Source organism: Lutra lutra, chromosome 14 (genome assembly GCF_902655055.1).
Source record: "Lutra lutra chromosome 14, mLutLut1.2, whole genome shotgun sequence".
Taxonomy (NCBI): Eukaryota; Metazoa; Chordata; class Mammalia; order Carnivora; family Mustelidae; genus Lutra; species Lutra lutra.
Window position 1 is genome coordinate 46,421,333 of NC_062291.1, and position 14,419 is coordinate 46,435,751.

A 14,419-nucleotide genomic window follows, 5' to 3' on the forward strand; every position below is an offset into this window, starting at 1 on the left:
TTCAAGTTGCTTTAGCTCTCTGAGCCTGTCTTTCCTCTGTCAGAGTAGGAATAATTTTACTTACTGTAAGGGTCATACAGATGGTTTAATGCACATAAAACTAACTTGCAAATTATAAAGACGGGCAATGCTAACCTAAAGTTAACACTAAATAATATTTATGAGTTTCTCTCATTTAATCTATATAGAGGACCTAGATCTGTCGTATGCTAGGCCTTGAACTCTTCACTGCCATTTTATACTGATTTTATCTGTGTAAAAATACTGTGCAGAAAACACAGGTAGTATTGTTCACCGTTTCCCCTAATACACCTGAACAGGGATGACCAAACGCTGCTCCTCCCGGCATCTCTGCAACCACTGATTCACTTCGCTTGTTTTTTGGTCATCTGTGCTTATTCCAGAGGAGAGACAGAACAACACCCAGACCCCTCTATGGACAGCTGGCAGTAAGACTCTCTTCTGAGCGCAGTCGTGCCAAAGATTGATGTATAGCCTAATCTAGTCTTATTTGCGAGCTTTTTCATTTAATAGAAATAAATGAACAAAAAAAACCTTTGGACCAACTAGGTTAGGGGATTTGTAGTACAAAGGTGAATGGTTGAAAATAGATCTCCTTTAAAAAAAAAATAAGTTCATAAACCAGGAAGCATTTATTGTGCATCTGATACTGAGCCCAGGTGTGAGATGTAATAGTATAAATGCATCAGCAATGTATAATGCTGTGCTTGTTTGGTTTGCCTTTCTGTTCCTGGAAGAATTCATACTTGTATTGGGAAGAATAGTCCGTTGGCCCAGAAGGAAAGTGAAAGGTTTTGAATGAAGAGGGGACGACTAAGCAGAAATACAAAGGTTAATGCATTAAAGTTGCTTTGAATAAATAATTGAGCGTTGGGAAAAGGTTAAGTCTAGTTAGGAAGTAACTTCAGTGGTGATGATGAAATTAGTGACCTTAAGGTGTTGAAGACATGGCAATTAGAAATGTCTCTATAAAGTGGAACTTCTCCATCCCTTGTAGCTCAGAATTCAGTGAGATGGTTGGTTCTCTTTGCTCCTTTTTCAGACTTTCCAAAAGACCTCATTATGAATGTGTCACCCATCACAGATTCTCACAGCATAGCTTCCCAAGGCAGACATTTTGGTGAGATTCCTGTGTATTACCACAGATACACTTACATAACTATTTATTTAAACATGTTTTTTTCTTAAGGGTTTATGTTTAGATTTGGGTGAGATTGTTTTTCACACTGATATAAAAATAGCCATGAGCAGTGTTACTACAGTTGTCTGTGTGTATATTATCTCAGGGATTGATGGGGGAGAGATGGTTCGAAGTGGGGAAGGAATAGATAGATGGGTTGCTGGTTAAGAGAAAGGACAATATTCTTATGCTAATCTAAGCTCTGGATAAGGAGCAAAACAGCCACGCAAACAATGGCTGTGGAGCCAGAAAGTCTGCAGTGAGTCTAGTCCTTCTCAGAAAGCTTGTCAGGCCAGGCGCCTGGAGCTGCCTAGGGGGAGGGACCCCTGAAGGGGGAGTTTTCTCCTCACTACTTCATGGAATTGGCAGCTGGCCAGCTTGTTGAAAATTCCCAAACCTCACTACTAGAGAGTAAAAATTAAGGGTGGGGGGCTTAACGGGAAGAGGAAAGAATGACTTTCATCTGTTTTTTCAGCTGATTTCAGCCTTTTCCTGTTTTTTTTATTCTGACTGAACTGTTGGTTCAGCCTTACTTCTGTTTACCAAGCTTTGTAATTTTTTATTTAAAAAGAAATTATTTATAATTTATTGAATAATTTGCCATAGATTATTTTCCTGAAGAAGGAACAGCGATCTATGTATGTAGTAATGGAAAGTATATTTCAATGCCTGTTTGAAATAAATATTTTAAAATAACTTTTAAACACCAGCATCATTTTGAAATTTTGATCATGTAGCAATTTCAGATGTCTGCGTTTCCTTATATCCTTAGCTTTCCAAGATTATTTTAAATTTAATATAAAAATTCCAGTGTGTTATCCTAGGAGTTTAAAATCTGTTATTTTCAGATGTTAGAATTATAAAATACTCTGTTTCAGGAATGATTGCAAAATATCGCTACTGTTTTGCTATGTCATGATCACAGAAACAGTTAATATGATGGGACAAATAGAGGGAAAGTCATCAGTATTTATATTATTAATAACAGTAATCACAACCGTAACAACAAATGATTAATTCTGAGAAGCACGATGCTAATTCATTTGGGTTAATAGTATCATTCCCATTGTGTGGCTAAGAAGACTGAGACTTAGCTTGAATAACTTCTCCGAAATTACATCGCAATAAATGCTAGAGCTGATACTTGAAACCAGTAGACCGACATCAGAATTCACTCTCTTAAATTTGCCAGGATATTATATGAGAACATGAAATTGTTCTACCTAGAACATAAAATTGACGTCATCTTTCTGGAACTCATACCTTAAAGGGCATGTGTTTAACAGTATAGAAAGTAGAACTAGCGATGGTTTTCTTCCCACAAGAATGAACCTTGTTTGTTGAGATAATTTTAAAGGAAAGAGCATACTTTTGGTTACTCCTCTGAAAGAAAGGTGTTACTTATATTTACCAGTTAGTTCCTTGGGCATTGTGACTATCTTATACTTCTCCTATTATGCTCTGAATTGACTGTGCTTTCCAGACTTCTGTTTTTTGGTTGCCTGTACAATAACTTACAGTGATTAGGCTTTTTATTATTTTCGCAGATTTCTTATAATGACTATATTATATAGCAGTGAATGTTTTCTTTTGCCACCCAACAAATTACCCCAAAACCTAGCAGCTTAAAACAAGCATTTATGATCTCCCACATTTTCTGACAGTCTGGAATCCACCAGGGGCTTACCTGGATGGGTCTGGGGGAGTCTCGTGAATTGTGCTGGTGAAGCTGCGGTCACCTGAAAGCCTCCCAGGGGCTGCAGCATCCATGTGCATGCCGGCTCACTCCCATGCTGCTGGCGGGAGGCCTCGGCTCCCCGCCACATGGCCCTCGGGGTGAGGCTGCTTGAGTGTCCTGATGACATGATGGCTAGCTTCCCTCAAAGTGGGTTTCTCAAGAAAGAACAAGATGGAATCAGAATTGCCTTTTATGATCTAGTCTCTGAAGTCTCACTCTGTGGTCACAATCTCATTTTATTTGTTAGAAGTGACTCATTAAAACCAGTGGGAGTTCTAGGCCGGGAAGTAGGCTCCTCCTGTTGAAGGTACTGTCACAGCACTCGTGGACATGTTTTAGATTACCGCAATGCTCTTTTGGTAAATTGTTGTTTTTTTTTAACCTGTGAAGAAGTATCACTTGTGAATAGTGGCTTATATTCCAACTGTGCTAATATATGCTACATTAATACTGCACACGGTCGGTTCTAGACCATGAACTTATTTTATTAGTGAATGCCAAATAAAGATATGTGGTGTTAATGCTTTTATTAATCCTGTTTTTAAATGAATGTTGGTGTTCTGGGGCCCTCTTTTCTTTTCATTCTTAGAAGGCCATCTCATACAAAGCCATAGCTTCAAATACTCTATACTGTTGATGTAATAGATTGGTATCTTCAGTACCTAAAGTGTCCTTTAAGCTTCATGCCCATTAGACATTCCCTTTGGGTAATCTCAAATGTCTAAAATTGAACCCTTGATCTCTTCTCCTCGCTCCTTTCAAAATCTGCTTGTCCTTATTTCAGTAATTGCTTATGCCAGAAATGGGAGATCTTCTTTGACACTCACCCCCATATCTAATGCAATACTAAGCCCTATTAAATCTGCTTATGAAATATACATTGAACCCGTCCATTATACCACCACTACCCAAATCTTAACCACCATTGTCCCTCTCGTAAACTACTACACTGTGTTTCTCACTGGTCTGTTTGCTTCGGCTTTTTCCCCCTTCAGTCCATTATATAGACACCAGATAATTGCTTTCCCATCCCGCTTAGACTTAAATCCCATATTCTTCATACACTCTTGCCTGATCTTGTCGTTGTTTTTCCTATTTCTTCAAACCCATATCCCACCAACTACCCCTTATTCTCACCATCCCAGAAATATCATTCTTCCATTGTTCTTTTCTAAGATCCTTGTATAGGCTGTTCCTTATGCCTAGAACTCACCCCTGTTTCTTTACCTGGCTAACTCTAATTCTTCATATGTCAACTTAAATGTCGCTTTTTAGCATGGCTTCCCTTCGTCTTTCCAGATGAGATTAGGTCACCACCCCATGCCTCTCTTGGACCTGGCACTTTTCTTTCCTTACACTTAGCACAAGTTATGATTACATATGATTTGTACTGTCTTGTTCAGTGCCTGACTATCTTAATTGTCTTGTTTAATGACTGTGAGCTCCGTGAGGGCTGGGCCCATTTTGCCATCATCAGTATATTCTCAGTGTCTAGTACAGAATCATGTATATAATAGGTACTTAATAAATATTTAGGAAATAAATTAATAGTCAGTGGCAAGAATACTGTCCCCGCAGGACTTCAGCGTTAGAAGGAATCTAATGAATCACTCCTTTCCGTCACGTCTGTCTTGTCCTTGACAGAGGTGCATTCACACTTTGTTCCTTTGATACTCTGTGAGCAAAGGCCCCCGATCTTTGAGTTGTAATCTTAATTGTAGTCATTTCCCTGTTCTTTGCATTCCTGTCATTCCTCTCTGAAGTGTTGAAGAGGCCTGACCAGGTGGAATGAAGAAGGTGGTGACCCTCTTTGATTACAGCAGTGTGCCTCTATCCCTGCTTGATAAGGCTGCCTTCGTGTCTTAGCAGTTGTCACAAGCAGTGATGCATATGGAGCTGGTAGTCAGCTAAAACCTAACATTTTTCTTTTAAAGATTAAGGCTTTTCCATTGTTTGACTACAAATGAGGCAATTGAAGCCATTTTTACCTTTAGCCTTCTGTTGGCTGATAGCTGTTTTTTTCGGCTATCAGAATTTCTTGAAGACAGATTGTTATAGATCACACCTGTTACTTCCTGTGACATATTATAAATATGTATGAGAGGAGGAAACTTTATTGAGCACCTATTCTATACCAGGCTCTCCTACTTTATGATACGTAATTTACATTATATGACCTACATACAACTGGGGTAGCAGTTAACACATGGGCTCTGGACTCTGAGCTTCTTGAGTAGAATTAGAGCCCTGCCGCTTACCAGTAAATGCCTTAAATTGTGCTTGCCTCAGTTTCCTCATCTGTAAAATTAAAATAATAATCTCACCTCCCTCATAAGGTGGTTGTGAAGATCTGATAAATAAATATTATATTCAAAGCATTTATAATGGTGCTGGTACATAATTAGAGGTGAATATGTATTAGCTATTACCTCATTTAGTTCTTAAAGTAATGGTGAGTTAATAACGTAATTTCAGTTTTACAGATGAGGAAATCATCCAGAGAGGTCAGGTTACTTATTTCAGGCAGATCAGGATTTGAACTTGTGCCCAGCATAGCAGTCACAGATGTTTATGGGGAAGAATCACACATAATCCCCTTCCTGTGAAAGGGGCTATGACTGTGGCAGGTGCTTAGAGTTTCAGCTGCTCTGCAGGATGGCTTGGTTGTCCTGCTAGTGATACTAGACCACATACCAGCTTTAAATAAATCGATGAGGAAACAATGAGTCTAGAAGAGGGAACCAGAGCAATCAGTCTCCTGCCCATAACCATGAGCTGCTTGAAGCGGGGACTGTCACACTCATATTTGTATTCTAGCACCTTGCACTGATGTGTCATATGTACTCAGAAAGGGCTCTTGGTGAGTGAAAGTGAGTGGAAGTATGGAGCAGGGTGGGGAGTGGGTAGCTAGTAAGAGAGGCAGAAATGATGCCAGGGTTTTTGCCATGGGTGACCAAAGAGATGGCATCACCTTCCTCTGTGATAGTAAATGCAGAAGGAGGCAGGCCTAGAGGGTTCAGAAGGAAAGTTAATGCTTTTGATTTAGACGAGTGGTGTGTAATTCTAGTAGAGATACTTAATAAGCAAATAGAAATGTGACGGGAGAGCAGGGTTGAAATTATACTGCAAACTGCTTTTGAGTTTGAAACCTGGAACAAGTATCCCTAGAATCACAGTTGTATAATTTCAAGAAGGGAGTTTTCCCAGGAAATGCTATTAAGTCACATTATAGATGTTTTCTGTAATTATTTTAGATTTTACATCTTAAATCTCTCAGCATTATGTAGATGGGAACCAATTTAATTTTATAGTAGAGAAGTGAGAAATTGTAGAGATTTTAGAAGTCAGCATATTAAAATGCACAATATAAATGACACTCTATAAACCGTATTTCCTCAATACTGTGCCTTTGAAGAGCTAAGTAAAGTGAAAAATTCTTAGGTCAATAAAATAGAAAGCTCGGGTTGTTTGTGGTAGAAATCATGCTGGGGTAATTGTGTCAAGAATAAATAAAATCTTTTTCATTCGGGAATAGTTCAGGCTGAAATCAATAAAATCAATTGTCTGAACCAGTACGATGGGAGAAAAATAGAATTATATTCATCTATATACGAACTAGTGGGGGTTTTTTTTTTGTTACCTATTTCAACTATTATATAGTTGCCAGATCTTAACCTGGGAGGTTATGTTTCACATCATCCATATTAAAAGCTCAATTTTATACTAATGAAGTCAGATTTGCAATATTTTAGGAAAATAATTTTAAGATATATTTCTGTTGCTTTAATGATGAAGCACACTGCATATTTAAATATGTGTGATTATCTAGGTAGCCTTTCTCTTCTATGGAATAAATTATTTATTGCAAAGATTTGAGGTGTTTTTGTCACATCTATTGGGATTTGAAAGATTATTGATGAATAGCTTCGTATTTTAAATTCATTTTTTCCTGCTTTATTCTTAATATATTTAGAAATTGTTACTAATAAAATAATTAGAGCAGCCAGAAAAGACTACCGGGGTTATTTAGTGTACTTGTTTTACATATGATTACTCTGAGATCAGGAGAGGTGGCAACCTATTTACTGAATTATTTAAGCTTTTGAATTACAGTGCCTTTTTGTTGTTGGAAATAAAGATAGCTTTATTCCTTAAAAATGTATTTCATTTCTGAGTGGCTCAGTTGGTTAAGCTTCCAAGTCTTGATTTCAGCTTGGGTCATGATCCCAGAGTTAGGATATTGAGCCCCATGTTTAGCTCCATGCCGGACGCGGAGCCTGTTTAAGATTCTCTCCCTTGGGACGCCTGGGTGGCTCAGTTGGTTGGGCAGCTGCCTTCGGCTCAGGTCATGATCCCAGTGTCCTGGGATCGAGTCCCACATCAGGCTCCTTGCTCGGCGGGGAGCCTGCTTCTCCCTCTGCCTCTGCCTACCACTCTGTCTGCCTGTGCTCATTCTCTCTCTCTCTCTCTCACAAATAAATAAATAAAATCTTTAAAAAAAAAAAAAAAGATTCTCTCCCTTTTCCCCTCTCCCAATTCTCTCTCCCTCTCTCCAACCCCAAAATGTATTTCATTATTTAAAAGTATGTTTAAGCATTTGTTTTTCTCTCTTAGTTTTGAAAACTTTCCAGAATTCAGTTATATTCATTATCTTTTTTGTATTTTTATCTTTCAGGAATCAAGAGAAAGCAGTAGAAGTTGAAGTCATTGTCAAGTGATTGAGACCTTTTGCAAGAAAATCATTTGGATAAAAGTCATTTAAATAGTGACATAACAGGACCAGTTATTAGAGGTGACAGAATATAGGAAACATTAAAATTGAACAATGACTCAGCTGTATATTTACATCAAATTATTGGGAGCCTATCTGTTCATCATTTCTTACTATGTTCAAGGTAAATCAGTGTTCATTTAAGTAATCTTCTCTTTTTCAGTAATTTATTTCTATGTTTAAAACACTCATTTTTGAAACTGCTCCTTCTACTCATGTCCCTTTTTGAACAGTTAGGCTCAGTATTGCCAGCATAGCTTTTAAGTAAAAAGGCAAAGAATAAGTACATGCCAAATAATTTTAAACTTGACTGTGGTAGAACCATTGTCAAGTATTTGTTAAAATCAGCCTCTCTGAATCTGTTCTCTTATCCATAACATAGATATTATGATATGCAACATTAAGTCTTGTGAGGATTAAATGAGAGAAAGTATAAAATGAAGTATCTGTCACTAGTTAAGACTAAGACACAGGGTAACAGGTACTCAAGACTTAGTTTTAAAATTCCTTTCTCCTTTAAAATACAATACAGAATAAATGTAAATAATTTAAAAAATCATTTTATCGTCATTAAAAAACTTTAGAAAGGTAAGTTGCATTTGTGTGTGTGCTAAATACTAAAATTTTTTCATAGAATACTCATAGTTTTATTTATGAACAACATTGTAATTTTGTGTTCACAGCTTGGAACTCCCGAACAGGAAATTATTGTGATGACTCTGAGGATCAGATGGGCTATATTTGCACATGAGCTTTTTCCCAGATGGTTTAATTAGGACATTATTTCAAACTGAAGAGATAGTATTGTTTTGCAAAAGGTTTTTAGATTAAAGTTATTGGTCTCTTCATTCTCTTAAGTTTAGATTAAAGTTATTGGATCTCTTCATCCTCTTAAGTTTATGTCATCACAGATTGTTCTTTCATAATGTTTCATTAACAGTAATAAAGATTAATATCTACAACTAAGAAATAGAATTAACAGCACAAATATTTTGGCAGTTTCATTAAAAATAATTATTTAGGGGCACCTAGGTGGCTCAGTTGGTTAAGCACTGCTTTCAGCTTGGGTTGTGATCCTGGGGTCCTGGAATCGAGCCCCGCATCGGGCTGTCTGCTCAGCAGGAAGTCTGCTTCTCCCTCTGCCTCTCCCTCTGCTCATGTTCTCTCTCTCTCTCTCAAATAAGTAAATAAAATCTTTTTTAAAAAGTGTTTATTTATTTTAGAGAAGGAGTGTGCGCACTAGTCGGGGAAGAGGCAGAGAGAGAGAGAGAATCCCAAGCAGACTCCCTGCTGACCATGAAGCCCAATGTGGGGCTCAGTCTCCTGACCCTGAGATCATGACCTGAGCTGAAACCAAGAGTCAGACACCTAACCAATTGAGCCACCCCAGGTGCCCATGACATTTTCATTTTAAAGATAAAATCTGTAGCTTCATATTTTATTTTAGGTATAATTAATACCTTTAGTATTTTCTTGCTCAGAATACAGAAAGCCCTCTTCTAAAAGTCACTTTTGGTGAAATACCAAATTATTTAATAAAATACCTTTATTTAACAGCTCTTGTATATGTCTTGTTGAGCAGCATCAGCCAGAGCTGTCATAGTTTTGAAGATGAGTTAAATCAATAGTAGCATATTTGCTGTCTCACTCCCAGGTAATCAGTATTTGATGTTAAATTTTTTTTAAATCTGTGTAGATCACACAAGGCAATATAATTCAAAATTCTTTCCCTACCCTGATTCAAACTGTACTATAATTAAACTTTTATTAGATGAAATGAATTGGTAATTAGTTATCAGGTGTAAGTGAAAAATCTTAATAAGAATTATGTTTCTGTGATGAATAGCCAAATATGTTACATTTCCTTTCAAAAAGACTAGTTTTAGAGTTGCTTTAAATAAAATAAAAATATTTAGTCTTAAAGAAAAGAAAAACCAATATAGAAGAAAATGTTACTTCTTAGAGATTACTAAGGACCAGAGAGTGATGTTAGTGGAAATAACTTGACTTTATCTTCAACTTTAGCTTCAGTTGTGTCTTGGGAAAGTTTTCTCCATATATTGGTCTCCTTGTTGTAAAATAGAAATAATAACATGTATCCTAGATGTAAACAGGAATTTTTGGAGCATTAGATGTTTTGATAAAGATTTAAGTCCTTTACATTGAGATGGTTGGAACAAAGAATGAGTTACCTAATGTTAACATTAATTGCTATTTAGTTCTTGTTTTTGGCTTGGTCACAAGTTTTAGAAATGGATTTTAGCTTTAAGAAACTGCCTAACAAACAGTGACTTAAACAAATAGATTTATTTTTTTATGTAGATGGTAGATATTTGCAGTTTGCTCATTCAATAGTTGAGTGGTGTCAGGGTTGACATCTGTAGTTTTCTTGACTTTTCCCTAATGGTTACAAAACGACTGCTGTTATCTGCATTGGAGGAAGGAAAAATGAGGAAAGGGTCAGCACTGACTTCAACTGGATGTTATTTCAGGAAAACAAAATGTCCCAAGAAACCAACCTTCTGCTCGCAGATTTTATCATGTTTTGTTGGATAAACTGAAACAGTTGCTAGGGCTACTGAAAAACTGGGAGACGGAATTGTGACAGTCAGATTAGATTAATGTAAGTCCATTACCTATGGCTGGACACATGTCCCACCAGACAGAATCAAGAGTTGGACAGGAAGATAGGGAAAATAGATATCCTTTGGTCAACTTAAAGAGTCTGGAATAGATTCTTTCTCTTCTGTCAGTTAAGGTGTTTTCAACTATAACAACAACAACAACAACAAAAAACCCCAATTCAAAATAGCTTAAACAATAAGGAAAATGTTCTATTACAAAACAAGAAGTCTGAAGGTAGGGGGACTTCAGTAAGTCCATTCCTTGGCTCATCAAGTTTTTTCTCTTTTTCAACTTTGTTCTCCTCCACCTATTAATTTAGCCCTAGGTTAACTCACTTCATGGCCACAGTGTGGCTGCTTTGGGGCCAGGGATCCCATGTAGATATGGCAGATTTGAGTTGGCAGCATTCGGTAGAAGACAAATGGATGTCTCTCATGTCTCTTTCTAATTGGTAAAGAACTCTTTCCCCAGGCACCTCACCTCTTCCTCCCCCTTCCTCTTCTAGCAGACTTCCTTGTCACTTTATTGGCAGAATTAATTTAACCTCTTGTGTAAGTGGTGGCAAGGGGAATGGAACTAAAATTGTTGGATTGGACAAAACAGTTGTCTCTACTGAGGGTAGGGCTGTGCTTCCCTGAATCACATGGAGGAGGGAGCAAATACTTAAAAAAGGGTATGTGTGTGTTGCTAGCAAGGTAAAGGGGGAAAGAACGCCTAACAGCCTCTGTTGCAGGGTATCACATCTGTCCGCCTTACGTCATACATACCCTTCTTGCATGCATATACTGAAAGTGCCCTTGTTGTTGGAAACATTCAGTTCCTCCTCAAAGGTATACATGTATGTATAACCCAGAGGTTTATCCCCTTAATGCACTCGGCCACTCATTCAGGACTTTTGGGTAGTATGTAACCTTGTCCACCAGGTTCACATGGACTTCTTCATGGTCTAGCAGTGAGTAGCTAAGAGAAATTGTCAGTGCCCAACACACCTTGTATTCAGTGATGAAGAAGAAATTGGATAAGTCCTATATAAACTCCCATTCAGAAGGACAGCTTGGAAGCCACCTTCAGTAATCACTGCTCCAAAGCACATAGGTTAAGGAGAATTGTTACTGATGTCCCATTGATGTCTCATTGGTCTCTCCTGCTCTCCTACCATTTGCCTTCTGATTCCTATTCTAGACATTGTGCCTTAAGGACGGGGGAGGACTTTCTCTGCTTCGTACAAAGGAAGCCCCTAGATTGCTGGGAAAGCAAGAAAAATTATTTAGTCAGGAAAAAAATGGTAAAATCATTGATGCCAAAAATTGCCATTAATGACAAAGGTGGTATAAACGTGTCTATATATAGTCACTTGTCTCTTTTAGCCATTCATCTCTGTATTTATATATATTTAGTTTTTTCTCAGTTGTTACAGTTGAAATGTAAACCTTAAATATTTTTTTGCATGTATTTGTTTTGAAATACAACCTATAGCTTCAGCCCACCCAGACCTCATAATTTTATGCTTTGTAAACACAGGACTAGTGAGTAGAAAGAGATTGGCATATTTTAGAAACTAACAGAAAGCTAGCGTGCCTACACATGGTGGAGGGTAGGTGCTGTGAGTTGATGTTGGAGAGGTACACAGGGTCCAAATTCTGCTGGCGGTGGGTGTGGTAAAGAAGGTTGGAGTTTATTCTGAGTGCATATAGAGTCATTAATTGGTTTTAAGCAGGGGGCATGACAGGATCAGATTTATGTTTATAAGGTAACTCTGGCTCCTGTGTGAGAAATGGATGGGAGGGCTCAAGAACAGAAGTTGGGAGGTCAGCATGGAGATTCCTATCAGAAGTGGCACGGCATGATGGGCCCAGGTAATAGCAGTGAAGTTGGAAAAAACTGGAAAAACTTGAGATCTATTTTGGAGGTTGGGCCAAAAGACTTGGGAGATGGGTTTGAAGAGAGATACGTCATTGAGTTCCATTTTGGACAAAGTTAATTTTGAGATTACTTCAGCAGTTTAAGGCTGGAGAGGTAAATCTAGGAACCATCAACAAAGAGATTTGTTTAAACCTTGGGATGGGTGCTGTCACCTAGGGAGTTAGTGCAGAGAGGCTGTTGCTTTATTTTTCTCTGCATCCGTGCCTCTATTTAGGGATATCTTACAACTTTAAGATACAGCTTAGTTTTCATTGCTTTTGACACCTAGGCCGAGTTTGTGTTCCAGGCGCCTTCCTTTGTTTACCTTTGTATTATATCACTTTTCACAGTGTATGTGTTTATGTCTTATTGCCCTTCCCTGTTTCTCAAGGACCAGATCAGTTTCCAGCATTCAGTAACTTGCTTGCACATAGCTGGCCTCTAATCAGTATTTTGTTAAATAAATATTTGAGGTAATATAAACCCCAGGTGCAAATTATTATAATTAGGGTTTTTAATTTCCTAAATTCAGATAGTGTTTTGGGAAATTATGTGTGTTAACTATGCTGTAACTCTGAATATTCTAGGCAGTGGTGATCTTTTAGTGTGCTCTTTGTTATTAAGTAATTTCTTCATTTATACCCTTTTTTATATGTAATTAAGCCCTTTATTATACATTCATGTCTATATATAACCTTGAGTTGAATTGAGCAGGAATTATTATCACCATATTTTAGAGATAGAAAAGCTTCGGAGAATAACACCTAAGATATATTTGGGATTTGAACCCTTACTTTCACACTGTTACTTCCATGTCATTTCTACCACACTATACCACTTTTTCTGTGTTTCACTAGATTTTTGAAAATTAATTGCGTGTAGTATATTATTTACCATTTGTTCTCCATGCTTAGATTATGCTTCCTTCTGTTATCGTAGTGGATTTTAAAGCTGGTGAGGAGAATTCAGATGGCCTCTAGTTCTGTGGTCTTACTAAGTAAATGAGGTCTGGAGAAGTGACATGGCTGGTCCATGATTATCCAGCCAGCTAAACTGTGGTGAGACCATCATAGGACCATAGTAGACCACAGTACAGGTCTCCTCATTTTTAGCCTACTAGATTTCTTCTGTTCTTGCCCACCATGCCTTTTTGTTACTTTTTACAGTTGATGTTCCTAAAGTAAATGAGGTCTTTAAGCTTTTTATCAATTTAAAGGGTTAAATGAAGATTATTAAAATTCAAAGCATGGAGTCACTAAAAAAAAAAAAAAATAGCAGGACATTCTTTTCCTGTTATGAGTATGTGTTTGTGTGTTACTTTTTATTTTCAGTAGTTCATTTTGCCCGTACGGCTAAATTTAAAGTCAAGTCCACATTATGCTTGAGCCACTTATCTAACTTTTATAATGAAGTGTTGTTTATACACAATTCTCTTAGTATTTTATACCTGTTTGGCTCTACATTTTGGAGGTCAGCCCTACAGGAATAGGCTAGCCAATTTCAGTTGATTCAGAGGGAAGGAGGAATTACTGAAACATTTTAGTTCTGTTCTGCTTTCAGCCTGGAAGATTCAGTACCAAATATGACAGTATCTGTCATTTGAGTCTACTTGACTCTAATGCAAGAACACAGTTCTATTTTCATAAGCTAACTACTGCCCTACAGTAACCTTCAGTTTCTGGCAGCATAGGCTGGATTTGAACCAATGACCTTGAGATAAAAGGCACCAGATAATACGATTAGTCTCCTTGCTCTCACAATTCCCTTACTTAAGCAAGTAAAGTCCAAAACGAAATGCTTAGTAACTCCACTTCCACCTAGAGGCACAAATAAAGGACTTGTTTTGTTTTGTTTTTAGCTAGTCCCACGTCTTGAGCCAAGGAGTTTAAGAACCATAATTCATGTATTTTTTTTTAATGATTGGAAACAATCTCAGACTTCCTGAAATTGCTTCCCATTTTGCACCTTTCTTACAAGTCATGACAATATTCTACCTTTGCCACATTGTTTGTCTTCCACTGTGCAAAATTTGTGACACAATCCTCTCTGTATGTCTCACAAAACCTGGGATGGTTTTTCTGTGCACAATAGGTTATTAACAAATTTTAAATGTATGAATGAAATGTATTTTTGATTAAACACAGTAGCTGCCATACTATAATAAGAAAACCTAGAAACTTCT

At 37.4% G+C, this 14,419-nt stretch overlaps 1 protein-coding gene across 2 annotated transcripts in view; it reads left to right on the forward strand.

Moving 5' to 3' along the window:
- BMPR1A (bone morphogenetic protein receptor type 1A) overlaps positions 1 to 14,419 on the forward strand; it is a 138,588-nt gene that overhangs the window by 95,772 nt on the left and 28,397 nt on the right. Inside the window, exons 3-4 of one of the 2 annotated variants that reach the window (XM_047702091.1) lie at positions 1,064 to 1,141; positions 7,615 to 7,834. In XM_047702091.1, the coding sequence (XP_047558047.1) occupies positions 7,765 to 7,834 (70 nt within the window). In that variant the 5' untranslated portion in view covers positions 1,064 to 1,141; positions 7,615 to 7,764. The remainder of the gene's footprint in view (positions 1 to 1,063; positions 1,142 to 7,614; positions 7,835 to 14,419) is intronic. The other variant, XM_047702090.1, reaches the window with a different exon arrangement.